The sequence below is a fragment of the Ursus arctos genome, chromosome Y, assembly GCF_023065955.2.
Source record: "Ursus arctos isolate Adak ecotype North America chromosome Y, UrsArc2.0, whole genome shotgun sequence".
Lineage (NCBI taxonomy): Eukaryota > Metazoa > Chordata > Mammalia > Carnivora > Ursidae > Ursus > Ursus arctos.
The window spans coordinates 30,834,702-30,856,040 of record NC_079874.1 but is presented as its reverse complement, the minus strand read 5'-3'; the positions used below and the strand labels follow the sequence as shown (position 1 = coordinate 30,856,040).

The following is a 21,339-nucleotide window of genomic DNA, read 5'->3' as shown; positions in this document are numbered from 1 at the left end:
CTGGTCTGTGCCGCCGTGATCCGGGCTCGCCTGGCATCCCGGCCTTGGGGTGGCTCTCTGGAGGAGGCCCTGTACCCGTCGTCTGCAGAGGTCATCGGCGAGGGGCGCCGTGTTCCAGGAGCTTGTCATTCATGTCTGCTGGGGGTGACGGGAGGTGACGGAGAGCCTTCTCTGGATGTTCTTGAACCTCGGTCCCCTGGGCGAGGGTGCTGCCCACTTGTCTCATGTTGACCACCAGTCCAGAAGGACGGGGTTCCTGGAAGTACGCAGGGGCGTAGGGGGAGGCCCGGCCCCCTCTGGTGGCATTGCTGTCTTGGGCAGAGACGTGCGGGGCACAGGCCTGTCCCGCACCTGTAGGTTTCCAGCCTCTATGGGGCCTGTTGCGTGTGGGCAGCCCTGACCCCCTGCCCGCTGCACTCGGACGGCGGCGGGAAGGCCGCAGCTGTCCCTCCTTGGTGCAGACGTGGACCCTGACTCTGGCCACAGGGTCCTCCCACACTCTAGATGTGTGGTGCTCACTCCTGCAGAACACAGAGTACCTGCCACCCCCAGATGCTGGGACACAGGGTGCCTGACCCCACTCAGGCACGTGCCCCCCCACCCGCCGTCCTGGACACGGGGCCGCCCCCGCCTGCCCCTCGCGGCCCTGACCCCACGGCCCTTGTGCTCCCGCAGCTGTTCCAGAAGCACGTGGACACGTACGGGCTTGCCTATGACCCCATTGAGTTCATCTGTGGCCCCTTCTACTCCATCCGGCTGCTGGCCCGCCGCTTTGCGCTCACCCTTGGCTTCGACCGCGCCCGTGACGCTGCCCACCTCATCCACAGGTGCGTGCTGGGGAGGGGGTGCTCTGACAATGCCCCTGCCTGCACCCCGCTCCTGGTCTGAGCCCCCCTGGAGCCGCGCTCCCTGCTCTGACCCCCTGTCCCCCAGGTGAGCCCCTCCAGGCGCCGCGCTCCCCGGTCTGACCCCCTGTCCCCCAGGTGAGCCCCTCCAGGTGTCGCGCTCCCCAGTCTGACCCCCCGGTCCCCCAGGTGAGCCCCACCTGGCACCCCTCCCCTACTCCTGAGCCTCTTGTGGCACTGCCTTTCCCGTGTGAGCAGAACCTGACGCCCACCCCCTCCGTGTCAGCTGACACCCCGTCCCCACACCCCATCCCCAGGCGCGGGCTGGCCTTTGCCTTCTCCGAGTCCCCGGTGCCTGAAGAGCTAGAGGCCCGCCAGCGCTTCCCAAACCTCAGCTTCCTGCTTGTGCTGGCCGAGTTCTCCTGCAAGATCCCACCAGCCGAGCGACAAGCTGCGTGAGTGCACTGGCTCCCGGGACCCCTGGGGGCTCCTGGGGGTGTGGGGGTGGGAGCCCCAGACAGTGGTGGGGGAGGAGGGGGATGCGGAAACCGGAAGATTATTGGGTGGGACGACCCTGCTGAGGGCTGCCTGTCGGGCTCCCTTCCCTGTGCTGACCCAGGGCTGCTGGGCTCTGGGCTGCAGGACTGAGCTCCGGCCACCAGGTGGTGCCCCTCCAGCCCGGCTCCTTAGCCCCCAGCAGGGAATGGACACAGGGGGGCCCGGTGGGTTCCTGGGGCCCTTGGCGGGGTCTCCTCTGACGTCCCCCTGCGACATCCACTCTTGCCCGCAGACTCGCCCACTTCCAGGACTCCATCCCCGAGGGCGTGCCTGTCTTTGGGGAGGGGGACATGAACCCCATGTTCGTCTACCGCAAGTCCCTGATGAGGACAGACTACGTGGCCCAGGGGGAGGAGGAGCCCGCCACCAACCCGTTTGACGCCATATGCAAAGACAGCAAGCGGCCCCAAGGTGGGGAGGGTGTCCGGGGTCGGGAGGGGTGGCCCTGGGGCCCTGTGGCTGACCGCTCCTGGCACTGCAGAGCTGCCTGTGGGGACGTGCTCCACCTGGACACCAGACACCCTGGCCAGCTCCAGCATGGGGGACAGAGAGCCGAGAAACTCCTCCAAGGGTCAGAAGTCCAACAGGTGAGGCCGTCGTCCTCCAGGTCAGGGGGGCGGGGGGGATGGGCTCTGCCCTCCATGGGGCAGCCTGTCGGGCCTCTTTCTGCCTGGTTTTGTGGTCAGCCTCGTGGGTTTCTCCAGAACAGAGCCTTGGGATGGCCGTGAAGGGATGTTGGTCTGATGGGGAATCCCGCGTGGGTCTGAGGCAGACATGGGGCTGGTCTGACAGGGGACCCACGTGGGTCTGAGGCAGGGATGGGGCTGGTCTGATGGGGGACCCATGTGGGTTTGAGGCAGAGATGTGGGTCCCATGTGGGTCTGAGACAGGGACAGGGGTCCCGCATGGGTCTGAGGCAGACATGGGGCTGGTCTGACGGGACCCGCGTGGGTCTGAGGCAGGGACGGAGCTATGTCTGGGGCAGGCACGTGTGTAGAGACTGTTCTCCTGTAAGAAAACGCTCCAGGGTGTAGCCAGGGGCTCTTCCCGTCTCCCCTCACTGCCCAGAACTGTGCACGTGTGCCCACAGTGCAAAATGGGATGTGACAGTGTAAGAGGAGCCACTGGTTGCCTGGGGGCTGTGTCTCGTCCACGTCTCTCTGTGTCCTGTGTTTTCCCACAGCTGTCCACACCTGTTCCCTGCAGGGCTCGCACACCCATGGGCTTCCTGCCATGGGCTGGGGCACTGCCTCGGTCTCCCTGGCAACCAGCCACCCTTTGTCTCTCGCAGGGACGTCTTTGATGTTGACTTCCTGTCATCAGAGGACTCTGAGAACTCTTCTAACGAAGACGTGGATGTGGAGGGCATCTCCGTCCACGAGGTCGGTGCGGGCTGGGCCTCTGGCTGGTGGCTGCGTGGGGGTGCTGACCTGGGCCTGCCTTTCCTGCTACGGCCCCCACATCCCAGGGTGGTGTAGAGGTGGGACGTCCCATCTGATGTGGCTTCTGTGCCCAATGGGGTGGGAGCAGGTCCATCTGCACATTCACAGAGGGGTCGGGGGGGCGGTACGGGGTCTGGTCAGCCAGCTCACCAGGTGTGTGCTGTGTGGACGATCACGGGAGGCTGCCAGGTTGGGGTTGGGGCAGGCCCCTGAGCCGTCCCAGGTGCGTGAGCACTCTGGGCTCACGTGGTGTGCTAGGGGCCCGAGGCTGGCAGGGTGTGGTCCCCATGCCCTGGCCTGCTTGGCTTAGGACACCAGGTTTTGGGGTGTCCTGGGGTCCTCAGCATCTCTGCTGCCTCCTGCATCTGGCATGGCCCTGGAGGTACAGAGGCTCCTGGCCAGGCACCCCTGTGTGGACACCGCCTCCCCCCACAGATACCTGGGGTGGGGGGTCAGTGTGCCAGCCTGGGGCCCTGGGCAGGAGTGCGGGAAGGCTGCTCTGCGTCCCGGCCGCGCACCCCCTCTTCCCCCCACCCACTCTGTGTCCTGGCCCTGGTCTGCTGGTCCCAGGGCCTGGTGGCCGGGGGTCCCAGTCGGCAGCCCCCCGCCCCCAGTTCCCACCCTGTGCTGACTGGGAACCACCTGGGCCACGGTGTGGGTGTGCACCATCGTCCATCTCTCTATGTGTCCATCTGTGGGTCCTGAGGGCTGTCCTCTCTGTCCAGGGGGTGTCGGACTGAGGAGGACACATGCCCCACTGGGACTCGCGTCGGGAGCTCCTCCTCGGTTGCTGCCTTGTGTCCCTGGGCTCGGGGAGCCAGTGGCGTCCAGGTGCGGCTGACCCAGGCCCCCGGGGGCTCCAGGCGGATGATGGTGACCCCTGCCATCTGTTCCTGTGCATCCCAGCCCCGGACGTGGGCAGAGGGCCACGTGACCGTTGACTGGGGCCCCTGGGGTGCCCACGCACCCACCTACCTACCCACCAGGTGCCTACCCGCCTGCGACGTCCTGTCTGGCGACTGCTGTGCTTGGCTAGAAGGTTCCAGAACCAGCTTTGCCCCCCGCCCTAGAGCATGGTGCTGGCTCCCTCGTCCGGCATCGTCCCACGTGCTGCGGCTCTGGGTGGGCCGCCAGCTCTTCCTTTCCCGTCCAGGGCCCCGCTATTGGGCGTTCCCCGGTGTCCCGGGCTGAGGGCCCGCGGCAGGGCAGGGACAGGCCTGCTGCCCGCGGTCTCCTCAGCCCCTGCACGCTTCAGGCGAACTGGCTGCACCCGAGTCGGGGCAGGAGCAAGGGCTGGACGTGCATGGGCTGCCCTCCCCGGACCTACGCAGGGCGAGGCACTCTGCCCCTCAAATCCCGTGTTGGTGCCAAACCAGCGCTCTCTGGGCCACTGTGTGGAGGAGGACGCCCCCGTGTGGACACGGAGAGCGAGGCCGGTCTGTGGGGAGGACTCCCGCCGGTTGTGCACAGGCGAGAACTGGCCCAGGAGCTCAGGCCTGTGCAGCCCTGCATAGACCTGGGCCTGGGGGCTTCCCGTCTGCGGGGGACACCTGTGCCTCTAGCTGTCCCCCCCCACCCCAGGATTCTGGAAGCTGCTATGGGAAAGCACAGCCCTTGGCCGTGGCGTCAGGACCACGGGTGGCCTGGGTGAAGGCGTCGGCAAGAGAGCCACCCTGCTGGACACTCCAGGCCCCACGACCTGTGACCCTCGGCTGGGCTTCCCACGCCCCCGACCCGTGCGCACTGCGTGGAGTCTCGAGGTGACACTGCCGTCTGCCCCCAGTAGCGTCCCCGCCTGGCGTCTGTGCCCTTGATGACCTTTGTGTGCTGTGTCTGTGCCGTGGGCTGGGCCAGCAGAGCCCGTCACAGAAAATCCTTAAATTCTTTATTTGAAAATACAAACGTGATCTCGTAAAACATTTTTAAACCACTATACACACCAAATAAAAGTTAACTTTACACGTTCTGTACATTTACACGAAAACGTAAGTACGCTCGAGGGGACGCTCCCTCCCATACCCTGCGTGCAGGGCTGCGGCTGGGGCAGCGCCTGGAGACGCTCCTGTGGACGGAAGGTCCCGGGGCCATTGTGGCGCCGGGCCCCTGGAATGTTCCTGACCGACGACGCGAGAACAACACAGGACCATCCGACACCCGGAAGTCAGTGCGCGGCTCCCGCCCCGAGGCCGATCCTTTGGAGCAGAACGTGCTCCCCTGTGAGCGGACTGTCGGCCATGCCGGTAAGTCTCCAGACGCCTGCACTCAGGAGCTAGACAGCGGGGCCAGTGGGTCTCCTCTCCCTGCCGGGCCCTGCCAAGGGCTCCTGGACGGACGTCAGCCCCTCCCGGGCAGGCGGGGACACATGCTCAATGACCATCTGACCGGCTTCCGTGTTGAATAAATAAAAATTTATCATCTCATACAAATCACTTCATTTTCTATAAAAGACAGCTCAAGGATCAAACAGTTCTGTTCTTTACACAAAAGCGGCTTTGCATCCAGACCTGAGCACAGGTCACGAAGGCTGTAGGTCGTCGTCCTCACACGCGTACTCATAGAGGTCGACGGTGCCCAGGGTGGACGGTGCCTCGAAGAAGGGCCTCTGGGCCAGCGGAGACCTCAGGGAGCTCAGCTTCTGGTCCACAGGGCTGAGCTCGGCTTCGTACCTGCAAGGAGGGGCTGGTGAGCTCAGTGGGTGCGGCTGCCACAGCCCGGGGCAGGGGACATGCGTGCGTGCGCGTGCAGCACCGCCCGGTCGGCTGTGAACTCACCCTGTGGAAACCCGGCCCGGCGGTGTCACTGCCGGATTCCTTCCACCTGAAGGGAGGAGGAGGAGCCGTGCCCACACGCGGAGGCCGGCGTTACCTGGACACCAGCACGAGACGTGGTGCCACGAGGTGAGAGGCCACAAATCAACTTTGTGAACGGGATCAGAGAATGTGACCAAGCAGGGTTTCTCTGGGGTGTGAACGCTGGTCCAAGATGTGAAGATCCCTGCTGAGATGCCTGTATCCACAGGCCGCCGACGCCAAGAGCATCTGACAGAATTCAGTGTCTGGTCTGGGCTGACGTGACACCTCATGGTCGGTGACGACCCCTCTGCATTTAGGACTGGAGCCCAGGCAAGGACGCGCACCCACTGGCACTCAACATCGTAGCTGACGTTCTAGGAACTGTGGCGGGCGGGTGGCACTGTGACTGTCCGCGCACAAAGTCCCAGAGAACCGATACGTCTAACGCAAGTGCCAGCTGCAGATCTGTGAACCGTACTGCTCTGCGCGACCCACAAACCACCACAACTTGCGAGTTTAAACCCTGTTCCCGTGACTGAACGTCAGGAAGCACTTATGTGACAAAGGACAGGAAGATCCAGGTGCTGAACACCACAAAATCCTAGCGGAACGCTCCAAGACCTGACTACGCAGACACACACGCTTGTGGATTACGAAACTCGCACCCTCGAGGTGCCAACCGTGTCCACACCAGACGAGATTTCGGAAAGTGAATAACTGAATCTCCCGCCTACTGTTTTGTAGGAACAGACAAGCTTACCCTTAGATTTGCCATAATGTCCCCCCCACAGACCCAGCACCAGGCCCACAGGCCTCTTCAGGAAAGCCACAGGCAGATTCCACGACTCCTGCGGAAACGCAAAGGAACATGTGGCCGGGACACTTGTGAAGGACAGCGAAGGCGGAGGGCTCGCCCTCAGGCCGTGACTGCACGCGCACGCTGCGGTGGTGCATGGACAGACACCTGCACCAGTGCCACGGACCACATCCAGGAGACCTGACACGCACATCACGTCATCGTGAACAAACACGCCCAGCCCCTCGTATGGCTCTGCCCTAGACGGTGCTGCAGAAGCCGGGGAGGAAGCTGGACCCTCACCTCACGCCCCACGGGAAGTCAGGACGGACCGCAGACCCGGATGTGGAATGTGAGGCCCTGGGATGTGCAGACAAGCTCTCTGTGGGTCTGGACGAGGCAGCAGAGTCTGACACGGGGCAATGAAAGCACAGCCTGGATGGCAACGGACGGATACGTGGCGCTTCACACACAGCGTTCCGATAAAAACAGCGGCCACAAGTTCGGAGACAAGTCAACAAACCACAGACCCACAGAGAACTCGTATGGACGAGCTATAAAGAACCCTAACGCCTCAGTGAGAAAGCGGACGATCCAACGTGGAGAACCCGCAAAGACAAGGCACATCCCCTGGGGGTCCACGGAGGCCCGGCGAGGACGGCAGCGCTCACAGCCAGGATGGGACACGCCCAGTGGCGTGCCTGAGACAGGCTGAAACGTAAACAACCCCAAGCGGACCACGTGGGCAAGAACATGGAGCAGGTAGATTGTCACCTGCTGCCGACGCAGACAGGGCGGCCGTGTGGGACGTGGCTGTGCGGGTTCTGGTGAAGGTAAACAGGTGTCCCCATGTGACACACAGCCTCAGGCACTGAGCCCCGAGCAGTGAGAACCCACGTTCACACAGGCCAGCGTGGAAATAGTTCACAGCAGCGCTATTCACTCTGCCCAGACCAGAGGGGAAGCCGCCGAACGTCCGTGGCCTGGTGCGTGGTCACCTAGAGCACAGAACCCTGCTCAGCTGGGACGTGGAGTCCCCGATGTGCCCACCGACAGGCACAGCTCGCCGACACGTCTGAAGGGACGGCAAGGTTCCACTTCCGTGCTGTCCAGCAAAACCACAAATGCCGGCTGAAGACCAGCCAGCATCTGCCAAGACCCTGAGTGCAGAGGGGCTGGGGATGCACGAAGTGCCCCCTGCCGGTTTTGAAACCCTCTTGGGGGTGGGGTCAGGACCCCCGAGCAGGCAGCCCTGTGGCCACCAAACCAAGAGCGCCTGTATGGATGCCCCGTGCCTAAGGGTAGAGGGGGGACTCCCTACCATGGGCTCCATGCCTGCCCTGCAAACCACATGTGGAAACATGCCTGACCCTGTGTGACCCCGACCGGGTGCCGGGTGGCCCGAGGGATGCCGGAGGCGGTGGGGGAAGGGATCTGATGGGAACGGGGAACACACGTGTGACCCAAGCCCATCAGGTGTGTGTGTGGACACTGGACACCTGAGCCCCCCACTCTTGAACACAGGCCTGTTTACACTCCCGAAGGCCCAGGCCCCAGAGGGTGGAATGGGGCTGAGACTGGCCACAGGCCTGGGAGCGGGACACCCCCCCAGTCCTGCACGCGGTCAGCCACAGGGGAGAGGAGCATTGGTGGCAAATGGGCCTCAAGGCCTGTCTCCCCACATTGGCCTCATGAGCAGATACCAAAGGAGAACAAGATTCCCAGCCGCAGTAACTCTGTCAGGTCCTTGCCCCTGAGCCAGGCCCTCCAGGACCCCAACCCTATGGTGTGTGCACCCTCTGCAGTTGGCGGGAGGGACTGACTGGGCAAGAGATGTCCCAGGGCCCCGGGTGACCCCGATGTGGGGCGGGGAGCACGGAGCATGCGCGCTGGCAGGGGGGTCGTGAGGGCTGGGGACAGGACACGCTGGGCTCTGGGCCACAGGCCTCAAACACCCCTACCGCACGGCCTGCTCTGGGCCCTCTTGGCTGGTGCTCCTGGGTCCCAGCTCTCGGGGGTAGAGCAGCAGCAGCACCTCTGGGACTGTTTCTGGGAAAGGGGACGACGCAGGAGCACCAGGACGGGCGGGGGGCCGGGCCTGCCTGCACTCACACCCGGGGTCGGGCTGTGGCTGCAGACTCGGGGCCTGGCCCGGCTGGCTCTGCAGCACCCCCTGACCCTGGGAAGGGTCCCCTTGGCACTCCTCTGGGGCTGGGCTTGTACACAGGCCGCCGCCGGCCATGTGTGGGTTACATTTAGGATTCAGGACACCCACCACCACCTTCTCTTCCCCAGCAAGTTTCCCTACTCACAGCTGCACACACTCGTCACGCGAATGTCACAAGTGCTCAAAGAAAGCGGGCGAACAGCCCCCACGAGGTACCGTCTCCTGCCCGAGCCCTTTCAGGGTCGGGTGGATGTGGGAAAGGAGGCGCCTGCTGCCCACGTACCACCCGTGTCCCTCCCGGCCATCTCTGCGTCTGTCCCCACACTCACCCGTCCTCCCACGGCTCTCCTGCAGCCTCCTCGGCCACCAGGATGTCGTACTCCTCGGCAGCATACTTCTCCCAGTCGGAGAGCTCAGGGCCTTCGCTCTCACTCTCCTAGATGAAACATATGTGTCACGCGGCGCAGACGCGGCCGGCACCCCACGTACTCCTTGCCACACTCACTCTGAGCAGGGAGACCTGTTCCTTCTGCTCGTGGTCGAGGTATTTCTCGATGTTGAAGAAGGTATCAAAGAACACATTGGCGAGTTTACACTTCTTCAGATCATGGAGGGTGATTTTCCCTGCAGGAGGTGAAATAATGCAGAGACAGTTACTCCGGGGTGAACTTTCACAAATCTGCATTTGACATGCACGCCTGTCACGACGTACCTTGAAAAACATGGCACAATACTGCATTTTCTGACGTAACTGGGCATAAAACACACCCGCACAAGGTGGTCCTCGGTGTGGGCAGGAAGGCTAGGTTGGGGAGAAGCGCGGACCAGAGGCCTGGGGTCCTGTGTGCCTAAGAATGGGTCAGACCTGACAGACGGGGACGTGGAGCGCAGGAACAGACAAACTGTGGCCGCCAGGGGGCGCCCATGCACACATCATGGAGCATGACACAGGGACAGGAGGAAATCCACTGATAGGGAGGAGGGCCTGGACATGGCGCCCCAGAGTGACTCACAAACACCATAAGTACCCCAAGAGCAGGATTCCCCAACATGGAAACAATACTAATCGAGGTGTCACAGTTCGGAAAAAGTCCCCCTCTGTCCCTTTGACCCTGGTAGCTGTCCTAGGGTCCCTCCTTGTGCCACTTTTGGCCCCTCCCTGGACACAGTTCTCAGCCAAGGGGTGTCAGGAGGACCCCAGGTGGTACCCTGGGTGGGGAGGGTGAGGGGACAGGCACCCATGGCACCGCCCCACACCAAAAACTTGGGTTCGATGTCCCCGAGGTGAGAAATCAGGCAGCATAGGCAGGGAGACATGGGGTCAGGGATATCCACCTTCCTGACCCTGGTAGGATAGGTATGCTCACCCAACAGAACAGGGCCCTCACCACAGGTGAGGGTTGTGGGGGCCACATGGGACCTGAGGGGGTCAGGGGAAGGTGGACAGCCAGGACACACTGTTGTGTCCACGCTCAACAGTGACCACCACCCGTGAACAAGGTTGCTCACGTCACACATGATGACACCAGCTCACCCAGCCCTTGGTGGGGTCTTGTAACATATGGTTGGTACCAGGCCTCTCCCAGGCCCTGCTCACCCTTGTCACCAACTCAGAGTATGGAGGGCTGTTCCCTGAGTGGGCGTCCCTTCACACAGGTGTCTCTCACACAGGGACCATCACACCTCCCATGGGACATCTCCTTATATGGGGGGTGGGGGGTTCCCCTCACTCAAGGGAAATGTGCCCTTACACAGGGACATCCCATCTCACAGGAAGAACACCCCATCACACGGGGTGTCCCTTACACGGGGCATACCGCAGGGGGACATCTCACATGGGGGAGCATCCCCTCACATGAGCACATCTCACATGGGGTACCCCTCGCATCTCTCCGAGGGGACTTTCCCTCATACAGGTGGAGGCGACAATATCATAGGGGGATGTATTCTCAGACTGGGTACCCTCTCACACAGGGGGACATCTCCTCATATGTGGCATCGTATCTCATGGGGGAGGAGAAATCACCTCACATGGTGTGTCCCCTCACACAGGGACATCCCCTCACACGGGGGGGGGGGCATCACATCTCATGGGGGGGGAGATCACCTCACGTGATGTGTGCCCTCACACGGGGACATCGGTCCACACAAGGGGGGGGGCATCACATCTCACGGGGGTTGGGGGGAAATCACCTCACACAATGTGCCTCTCACACAGGGGGACATCTCCTCACATGATGTGTCCCCCCTTCACACGGGGACATCCCCTCACATGGGGGGGGGTATCACATCTCATGGGGGGAAAATCACCTCGCACGATGTGTCCTCTCACACAGGGGGACATCCCCTCACATGGGGGGGTATCACATCTCATGGGGGGAAATCACCTCACACGATGTGTCCTCTCACACAGGGGGACATCCCCTCACATGGGGGGGTACCACATCTCATGGGGGGAAAATCACCTCACACGATGTGTCCTCTCACACAGGGGGGCATCCCCTCACATGGGGGGGTATCACATCTCATGGGGGGAAAATCACCTCGCACGATGTGTCCTCTCACACAGGGGGACATCCCCTCACATGGGCGGGTATCACATCTCATGGGGGGAAAATCACCTCGCACGATGTGTCCTCTCACACAGGGGGACATCCCCTCACATGGGGGGGTATCACATCTCACGGGGAAGGGGGAGATCACCTCATACGATGCGTCCTCACACAGGGGGACCTCGGTGAGGGGATATCTCCTCACACGACGTGTCCCCTCATGGGGGGACATCACAGTTCCCAGTGAGGAATCATCTCAGACGATGTGTCCCCTCACAGGGGTACATTCCCTCAAAAGGGGGCATCCCCTCACATGTGGTGTCCCATCTCAGGGGGCATTACCTTCACTCTGCGGCTTCACGAGGTCCAGCATCTGGCAGAGGCAGTCCTCGAAGGGCAGGGCCTCGATGGCCATGCTGTCCAGCCTGCGGCACTGCTCCTCATAGAAGTACTCCAGTTCGAACATGGACAGTGCCCCGTCCCCATCCAGGTCCATGCAGCGGAACCAGTACTCGATGCTGCAGTCACAGCAGGTCAGTGCGAGCCTCGGTTAGCCTGGCCATCCAGGATAGACCCCGCTGGGGACCGACCCCACCGGGACTAACTGCACGCACTGCGGACCCCATCCAGGCCAACCCTTGCCCAGTGTGGACCCTGCCTGGGACTGACCTTGCCTGGATGGACCCCTGGTGGTGCCCATACTCAGGGATGACCGCTAGCCTACGGCTTCCAATTGTTGGACCAGGACAGCCACCAAATACGTACCTGGTTGGAGTTTTTTTGTCCTCTTCAGAGATCAAAAACCAGACAAAGTCAGCATAGCTTATTTTTCCTTCCTTCTGGACTTTTCTGCCCCTGGGTTCAGGGTCGAGACCAACAGACAAAACGTGTGTCAGGGAGAAGCGGTGTGAGGTGGGAGGCCCCTGTCCACCTCCCTGCTGGGTGAGTGGAGCCTTGCCTTTGGCCCTGTCCCACACTTGGCTCCTACTCGGGGGAAGGCTTCAGAGGGCGTGCGCCTGCAGAGGTTGCCCTGGGACTGCAGAGGGGGCAGGAGTGGCTTCCGTGGCCTCAGTCACAGCCGCCTTGTGGCCTCTGATGCCCCTACTCCAGGGCCTTATCCGATGCCCAGGGCCTGACGTGACCCACCGACATGGGGCCTGTCCTTCCCCACCCCTTACTAATGACCTCATGTGATAATGGTGTTTGCCCCCCCTTTCTTATGATGTCACGTGACAAAGACGTGTGTCCCTTATTTATGATCTTGTGTAACAGAAGTGTGTATATCCCCCAATGACATCACAGGACAAAGCTGTGTCTCCCCTTATAAGCTTGTGTGACAATAGCATATATCCTCCCTTATTTATGACCTTGTGTGACAACAGCATGTGTGTCTTCCTTATGACCCCACATGACAACGGCACTCCCTCTCAACACACGACAAGCTCACATTAGGGAGTGAATGAGATAGAACTGGACTCAGGCACAGGACATTGGCCAAAATCACAAGAAAATGACTGTAAGACATACCTTGTCACCGCCCCTGAGAATATCCTCTCAATCATCTTGGTGGATATAGCTGCAGAAACAGAATTGGGCCGTGAGCCAACTGCACATACCTGAGGTCATGGCCCAACCTCAAACGCTCGGGGCAAGCTGGGCAGGCTCGGGTCGGCCATGCTGGGCCCCAGGCCCGGTGGGGGTGGAACCTGACAAAACTACTCTTCAGCGTGTGCCCCCCAGGGCACTGCCCAGAGCTTTCCTGTCCCGAGGACTGAGCCCAAATCAGAGCCAAAGAGTGGAAAGCTGACCCGGGGGCTCCAAGACAGAAGCAGGCTGTAAAGAGCAGAACACATTTATACTCACACTCTTGCTTTGTGATTAGAACCAAAGGTCTTTAACTAAAACCCGACAAATGAGAAGTGAAAAGCACCGCCTCAGTCAGCTTCGGCGCCTGTCACAAAGCACCACCGGCTGGGCAGCTTAAACAAAACACATTTATCCTCTCCCGGTCCTGGAGGCTGGGAATCTGAGATCCCGGCGGGGCTGAGGCTGGTTCCTCCTGAGACCTTTCCTTGGCGAGCGGTTACCATCTTCTCTCCCTGTGTCCTCACGTGGTCGTCCCTCTGTACACATCTGTGTCCTCTCTTATCCCCTCTTCTTAGAAGGACCCCGGTTCTATGAAATCAGGGCCACCCTATGCATTATTTTACCATAATAACCTCTTTAAAGACCCCACTTCCACTTATGGCCCCATTCTGGAGTCCTGGGGAATGTGGCTCCAATGATTCCTGGTACCTGGACATGGGGCCTTAAATGGAAATATGTCTCTGCAGATGTGAGTAAGGGAAGGATCTGAGATGAGCTCACCCTGGATCAGGGTGGCCCTAAATCCAATGACAGGGGTCCTGGTAAGAGACAGAAGAGGAGACACACAGACACAGAGGAGAAGCCACGTGAGAACACAGGCAGAGATGGGAGGGACATGGCCACGAGCCCAGGGACGCCTGGAGCCCAGAAACTGGAAGAGGGAGAAGGACCCTCCCCTGGAGCTTCAAGAGGGAGCATGGCCCTGCCCCGCCTGGATCTCAGGGGTCCTGCCCCGCCTGGATCTCAGGGGTCCTGTCCCGCCTGGATCTCAGATTCTGGTCTCCAGAGCTGGGGGAGGAGGTGTTCCTGTTGTGGGAGGGCCCCAGTTTGTGGTCATTTCTTACAACCACCTCAGCAGACTCCTGCATAGCCCTCCTAGGTGGCCATCCATAAGTTCCTTGCCCTTGGATACTCCGAGGATACTTAGCTGTGTTTGAGGCACCCTCTGTTACAGCAGCCCCAGGGAACTGTGGCGGCTCACTCGGATGCCTACATCCAAAGACTGAAAACAAGGAACCTCAAAGGAACCCTGCCTCCGTGGGCTGCGCAGGAGAGGGTCAGCTCTGACCCCCTCTGCCTGCCTTCTTTTCACAACACCCAGGTCAGGGTCGCACCTGACACTTGGCCTGGCTGCTGCCAGCAACGTGGGACAACCCTGCGAGCACCAACGCTCTCACAGCTGCAGCCTCCTTACGTGGGCAGGTCAGCACCCTGCATGCGTGTGTGTTTCTGTCTCCCGTGTGCATCATGACCCATGTGTGTCCCATCTTGTGTGCCCTGTATGTCCCACGTGTCCCGTCCCTCGTGTCCCCGTCTCGTGCGGATGCACGTGTGTATGTCCTGCAAGAGCAGACCACTCCTGGAGACAGTGGGGGAGAAGCGGAGGAAGGCAGTTTTACACAACAGGCCACAGGCCCAGGGGAGGTGGCCATGGCCAGTGGCACTGGACAGAGCAGGTGCCTGAGGGGCCAGCACCGGTAGGTCCCCCTGTCCCACTCGGGCCACATACTAACCGTGGTCATTGTGCCGGGCCAGGTCCTGGGAATCGATGAGAAGGTCGTGGTCCGTGTCCAGCTCCCAGAATTTACAGTAAATGACATAGAAGTGCTCATATGAGAAATACTCTGTCAGCTGATTGATGTCTGCTTCCTCTTCCAACAGAGCCACGTTCTGCCGAAACAAACCCAACAAAGCCACTGCAGTTTCCACGGGAGCTGGGCTTCCTATGAGTGGGACCCCCGAGGCGTCTCATGTTATGAGGGTGGCGGCCCAGAACTGGTCAAGACAGGCCTGGGATTAGGAGCACAGCACCTAGGTCTGGAGCACACCGAGGTCAGGCTTGAGTCTGAGACTCAGCCTGGCTGAGCATGCTGGCAACATGAGGCGGTCCTGCTAGTGTCAACCACGTCACAGCTTGGGGCCTCCTTACGTGGGCAAATCTGACCCCTCTTCATTAATGCCCACATGTGCACTGAACCTGAGTGAAGAGGATAGCTTGCTCCCTAGTGCCTATGGGTCATTTCTCCTGCATGGATGGTGGATGGTTGATGGGTGGGTAGATGGGTAGAGATGGATGGAGGAGGGTGGAGAATGGAAGGATGGAGAATGGAAGATGAATGGGTGAAGGAAGGAGGAGAATGAACGGAAGAGGGTGGAGGATGGAAGGATGGAGGATGAATGGAGGAGGGTAGAAGACAGAGGATGAAAGATACGGATGGAGGAGGATGGATGATAGATGGAGAAGAGTGGAGAAAAAAAGATGGAGAAGGGAAGGAAGATGGAGAAGAACAGAATATGGAGAATGGATGGAGAAGTTTAGAAGACAGGATGGAGGATGGATGGAGGAGGATGGAGGGTGGAGGATGGATGGATAGAGGGTGGAGGACGGACGGATGGGTGGAGGGTGGAGGACGGATGGGTAGAGGATGATGGAGGATGGATGGATGGATGGATGGATGGAGGGTGGAGGACGGATGGTCCAGGATGGACAATGGAGGATGGACGCTGGATTGGTGGATGGAAGATGGAGGATGGCAGACAGGAGGGCAGGTGGACAGGAGGCATGGACGTACGGAGGCCCCGTGTCCCTGTGGGCCGGCCGCCTACCTGTAGGAAGGTGCTCCTGCGGAGCTCTGCACACGTGATCCTCCCTGACCAGGACCTGTTGACGGTGTAGAATATCCTCTGTATGACCTGCAGGAGGAAGGCCGTCAGCAGAGCGCCTGGACACCGGGGGACACAGGACCCCATGTGCGGCCCGAAGCACCCACTCTGTGCGTGCCAAACAGTTGGGTTGGGGATGGAAGTGCCTCAGGACCCTGTTGTCCAAATAGCAGGCACGTGCATTCCCCCAACTAAGACGTCCTCCCAGGCTGAGCAGCACCAACCCCCAGGGAGGGAGAGCACACGGATGTCTGGGATGTCCCGTCCCTTGTGCTCAAGTCTGACACGTGGCAACACCCACCAGGCTCTCCACGGGCTCGCTGTGCTTTGTGCCTCAACACGGGACATGTGCCTGTCACGGGCCCTTGCTCGGCCCCACGGAGCAGGCACCGTCCACATCTTATTCGTGGGCGAAAAAATTGGGATTCAGAAGGGCCACAGCCTGAGGCCCTGAATCCTCGTTCACATGTGTGTGGGGCCTGAAACCGGGGTCCCGGGGGCAGCCGGCCATGCCCGAATACTCACGGTGGTGATGTAGCGAGAGTGGAACTCTGACGCCTCCTTCAGGAAGGCTAAGCCCGGGTGTGTGTTCACCACGTCCTGCAAACGGAAGACAAGACAGAGTTCGGGGACACACACTGTGCCCGCTGAGCACAGGCACCCGTGTCTGTCGCCAACCCCGGCAACTTCACACGGACGGGGCGGCTGTGCACAGAACACTCCAACCACACAGCTGCATACAAAACACAGCCCCACACGTGCGATTCTATACAGCCCGTAGGCTGCACGCTGAGGAAGCACAGGACGGCTCGCTCAAAGGGACCATCGTGATCTCCGACAACTCACTGGGACTCAATGCGTATAAATACACAAGGACCCACACAGAGGTCCACAAGGGAGTTTCAAATACCCTCATTTTACGAGCTACAGTCACTGAGCCTTTAGGTCACATCTGCTGGAATAATCCAGTTACTCGGAACGGCTACACAGAAGATCCAGGGACTAAGTCCCGCTCACCCTCGATTATCTCCCGCAGACTATGCAACGATGCCCGAAATGAGTCTGAGGGGACGCAGAGGATGTCATAGACCAGCACGACCTGGTGTCATGCAGGTGACCCACCAGGGGCTGCAGTCCCCACTGTCTGTGGCCTCATGCGCTGCATGCACGTGGTCCTCCCACTCACACACACCTGAACCACATGCGGCACACGTGGTCCTCCCACTCACACACACCTGAACCACATGCGGCACACGTGGTCCTCCCACTCACACACACCTGAACCACATGGGGCACACGTGGTCCCGTGGCTCAACATACCTGCACAACATGTGGTCCCGCCACTCACACACCTGCACTGCGTGGGGCACACGGGGTCCTCCCACTCACACACCTGCACTGCGTGGGGCACACGGGGTCCTCCCACTCACACACCTGCACTGCGTGGGGCACACGGGGTCCTCCCACTCACACACCTGCACTGCGTGCGGCACACGGGGTCCTCCCACTCACACACCTGCACTGCGTGGGGCACACGGGGTCCTCCCACTCACACACCTGCACTGCGTGCGGCACACGGGGTCCTGTGGCGACCCCATGGTTCACACATAACTGCACTGCGTGGGGCACACGGGGTCCCACCACTCATACACACTTGCACCGTGTGGGGCACATGGGGTCCCACCACTCACACACACAAGAGGGGCTGGTCCCTGAGCCATCTCTTTGGAAAGCAAAACCCTGAGAGAAGGGAGCCAGACTGGCAGCCTGCATGCAGTGTAGACACAGGGGCGGACCTGGGAGGAGGAGAGAAGGTGCATGCGGTGTAGACGCAGGGGAGGACCTGGGAGGAGGGGAGAAGGTGCGTGTGGTGTAGACGCAGGGGAGGACCTGGGAGGAGGGGAGAAGGTGCGTGCGGTGTAGACGCGGGGGAGGACCTGGGAGGAGGGAAGAAGGTGCATGCAGTGTTGATGCATGCACCTGGACGAGGGGAGAAGGTGCATGCAGTATAGACACAGGGGAAGACCTGGAGGAGGGGAGAAGGTGCATGCAGTGTTAATGCACAGGTGGACCTGGAGGAGGGGAGAAGGTGCATGCGGTGTAGACACAGGGGAAGACCTGGAGGAGGGGAGAAGGTGCATGCAGTGTAGACGCAGGGGCGGACCTGGGAGGAGGGGAGGAGGGGAGAAGGTGCATGCGGTGTAGACGCAGGGGCATACCTGGGAGGAGGGGAGGAGGGGAGAAGGTACGTGTGGTGTAGACGCAGGGGCGTACCTGTAAGAAGGGGATGAAGTCTTCTTGCACCAGATAGTTACAGCCGGGGTTCATGAGCAGGTGGACGAACTTGGCAGCGTCGTCGTGACAGTTCTGGACAACCCTGCAATGATGGAGGACGTCCCAGTGGTCCCCACACACCAGATCCACAAGGCCCCTCCCAGACACGGCCGGTGGGTAGGACATGGGGCCTTGATGGGGCGTGATCAAGAGCAAGCTCGCGAGGGGACAGGACACGATGCCACATGGCCTGGACGTTAGCTCCCTCCTCTTGCCGTCTTGGCCACAGGAGCATGAGCCCGTGATGCAGCAGCTGCCACTGGGACGACGGAGAGCTGGGGACAAGTCTCCCCTCCCAACGCCCGCCCCCAGCGCACAGGCCCAAGACTCACTTTCTCCACATGGCGACGAACTTGTGGACAGAGACGGAGCCCGTGCGCTCTCCCCCGGCACTGCAGAACAGCGGCCCCTTCCAGTAGAGCGGGCAGCCACAGGCCTGCAGAGCAGAGGGGCACAGCGGGCAGTCAGCACCTCCTGGACACCCACTGCTGCTGCCACAACCGTGCGCTCCCACGGGGATGCCTCAGTGAACCTTGCTATAGAAAGACACCTGGACCTTCAAACCCATCAGCCCTGCACAGATGAGCTCAGTGTTACCGCCAAACACAAGGCGTGTGTTCATTCCCGTGCACCAGGGAGAGCAAGAGGTGCTTGTCCCAGCTGTCCCATCGGGTGACAGAATGCAGCTCGAGGACAGGATCAGACTACCCCTGTCCCGCAGTCAGCAGGTCCCCGAAGTCTGCGAGTCCGGCAGCAGCTCGTGATAACCGTGGGTGAGGGAACAGACAGCATAAATGAGGAAAGGCTCTAAATGTAACACGGAAAATACCGCCCACTGAAACTTCACCAAATGAGCACAGAGCAGGGTGTTCAGCACATCTGACAGCAGAGAAGCCTGACCAACAGAACGCTGGAACAGGCAGACATGAAAATTAAAACAAGCAAATACTCTATCAGCAAAATCAGCAAAATTGAAAGTCAGGTCTTTGAAGATCTAAAAAAAATTAAACACCCCTTAGCAAAAGTCGTCAAGAACAAAAGACAGAAAACACGAGTTATGAACGTGAGCTGTCACCGCAGCTCCCACACGCGTTAGGAAGGTAGGAAGTGGACACTACAAATAACTTCATGCCCACATGAGCCACATGAGCCACAGTGCTGGTGACCTGCACAGACTACCTGATCATGCAATCTAACCCAAACAGACACAACAGAAAATCTGCACAGAGCTATATGTCTGCAAGGAACTGAATCTGCCAAACTCTCCCAAAGAAAACTCCAGACCCCAACGGCTAAGCGAGTGAGTCTGTGCAAACATTTATGGAAGAAATCATACTGACTGCACACAAACTCTTCCAGAGACTAAACATGTGGGATGTTTCTTAATTCTTGTTATGAGGCCAACACACAGCAGATACTGAAATCTGTCAAGGATGCAAGGAAGCTTATGGGCCAGTCAGCTCTCAGGAACACCGACGCAGAAACCCCACACAGACTGCATGTCAACAAACTCAACCCAGCCAGTAAAAAAATAAGAAGAAACAACAAACCAGGAAACTGAAAACAGACACTTTAATCTTCTTTTTTTAAGTTTTTTGTTAAGTTTTTTTTTTTTAATTTATTTGATAGAGAGACAGCCAGCGAGAGAGGGAACACAAGCGGGAGGAGTGGGAGAGGAAGAAGCAGGCTCCCAGCGGAGGAGCCTGATGTGGGGCTCTATCCCATTAACGCCGGGATCACGCCCTGAGCCGAAGGCAGACGCTTAACGACTGCGCCACCCAGGTGCCCCTAACCTTTAAAAAAATTTTTTTTTTAATTTTTTAAGTAATTTCTACACCTAACATGGGAGTCAAACTCACAGCCCCGAGATCAAAAGTCACATGGTCCACTAACTGAGCGAGCCAGGCGCCCCAGGAACACCTCATTCTAATAAAGGGCATCCACAGAAAACCCATGGCTCACATCAGATGCAAGGGTGGCACATGACGCCTCCAAACCCGAGCTGGGACCAAGACAAGGGCACCACGAGTGTGTCAGTGGGCCCAGCCAGGGCGTGGGGGCGGGAGAAAGACAGGAGGGTACAAAGGCCCAAGAGGAGGACTCAAAACTGCTGTAATTCAGAAACATACAACACACCGTGTAGAAATCCCGAGAGACTTACAGAATATTATAAGTGACTTCAGCAAAGTTGCTAGAACCAAGCACGATATACATGAGGCAATTCTATTTCAACACACTGGCCACAACTACAAAATGAAATTTACAGCAGTGCCATCTATGTAAGGCATAAAGAAACCCCTTAAATCTAACCGGCACCGTGTGCCACCAACAGACCACTGGTGGGAGACATTAAAGACCCGGTGCTAAGCTCCTCCCGCGGAAACCCAAGGCTGGCTCCCGAATGACCCACAGATTTAAGTGAAAGCCAATCGCTATGCAGTGTCTGTGGTGTTGTTCTGGAAATACAAAAGCTTACTGAGAAACCCCTAGAGGAAGCAAAGGATTTTGAAGGCTTACTCTAGAGTTACATCAGTGAAGACTTGTTGTGTGTGTGCAAAGAGGGACGGGGAACAGTGAGGAAGAGATCTTGAGCCCGTCAAGTGATTGAGGACAAAGGCAGGCCTCCAGTTCTGTGGGAACAACCATGTTCTCCATGAGAGCACCACATCAATGGGAAACCCTCCTTCACACTGTGCACGACAATCAGTGCACGATGGATCCCGGTCCTGAACGGGAATGGTGAAACATTAAGCCTTATGCAAGAAAATGTAAGAGAAGCTTTTCCTGATTTTGGAGTAGCAAAGATCCCTCACAGAGGACACAAAACACCTTCAACTCTGAAGGGAGAGAGAGGTAAACTTCACTTAAGAATTGCTGGCTGCAAGATGCCGTGAAGAGAGCAAAGACAAGCTACAGACTAGAAAAGAATATTTGCAACACACAAGTCTAACAAGGACTCGCAGGCGGGATTTTAAAGAACTGCTGGTCAAGGAGGAAAAAGGCACACAGCACAAGAGAGCAACAGAGCTGAACAGGCACTCCGAGAAAATATCGCACAAATGCCCATACGGCTACGAAAACGTGTTTGGCATCTGTGCTTGTGATGGAGATGCAGAGAAGTGTGTAGGGAGAGATCAGAAAGGCCCACAGGAACAGCTCAAACTCGGAGGACTGAAAATACCAGGCACTGGGAAGGATGCAAGGAACAGAGTTAATGCACAGGGACGGTGGACAAGAATGTGGCGCAACTGTCCTGGAGAGAGCCGCTGGGCGGGGTGTGCTGAGAGCTGGCCGTGCACAGTCCCCCAGGTGACACTCGGTCC

General features: G+C 59.3%; 2 protein-coding genes across 4 annotated transcripts in view; one reads left to right on the top strand and one right to left on the bottom strand.

The window, feature by feature from the left end:
• The window catches only part of LOC130544383 (cohesin subunit SA-2-like), a 32,874-nt gene extending 28,063 nt beyond the window's left edge, over positions 1–4,811 (top strand). The window contains exons 19-24 of the mRNA XM_057315920.1: positions 676–827; positions 1,163–1,300; positions 1,636–1,814; positions 1,885–1,990; positions 2,695–2,785; positions 3,571–4,811. Coding sequence (XP_057171903.1) covers positions 676–827; positions 1,163–1,300; positions 1,636–1,814; positions 1,885–1,990; positions 2,695–2,785; positions 3,571–3,585 — 681 coding nt within the window. The 3' untranslated portion in view covers positions 3,586–4,811. The remainder of the gene's footprint in view (positions 1–675; positions 828–1,162; positions 1,301–1,635; positions 1,815–1,884; positions 1,991–2,694; positions 2,786–3,570) is intronic.
• LOC130541819 (serine/threonine-protein phosphatase 2A regulatory subunit B'' subunit beta) overlaps positions 4,711–21,339 on the bottom strand; it is a 49,747-nt gene continuing 33,118 nt past the window's right edge. For all 3 annotated transcript variants that reach the window (XM_057315922.1, XM_057315930.1, XM_057315927.1), the window contains exons 3-13: positions 18,349–18,452; positions 17,957–18,059; positions 16,208–16,282; positions 15,626–15,712; positions 14,533–14,689; positions 12,680–12,728; positions 11,918–12,007; positions 11,495–11,670; positions 9,106–9,224; positions 8,930–9,036; positions 4,711–5,511 (exon numbers count right to left, since the gene is read on the bottom strand). In XM_057315922.1, the coding sequence (XP_057171905.1) occupies positions 5,361–5,511; positions 8,930–9,036; positions 9,106–9,224; positions 11,495–11,670; positions 11,918–12,007; positions 12,680–12,728; positions 14,533–14,689; positions 15,626–15,712; positions 16,208–16,282; positions 17,957–18,059; positions 18,349–18,452 (1,218 nt within the window). In that variant the 3' untranslated portion in view covers positions 4,711–5,360. The remainder of the gene's footprint in view (positions 5,512–8,929; positions 9,037–9,105; positions 9,225–11,494; positions 11,671–11,917; positions 12,008–12,679; positions 12,729–14,532; positions 14,690–15,625; positions 15,713–16,207; positions 16,283–17,956; positions 18,060–18,348; positions 18,453–21,339) is intronic.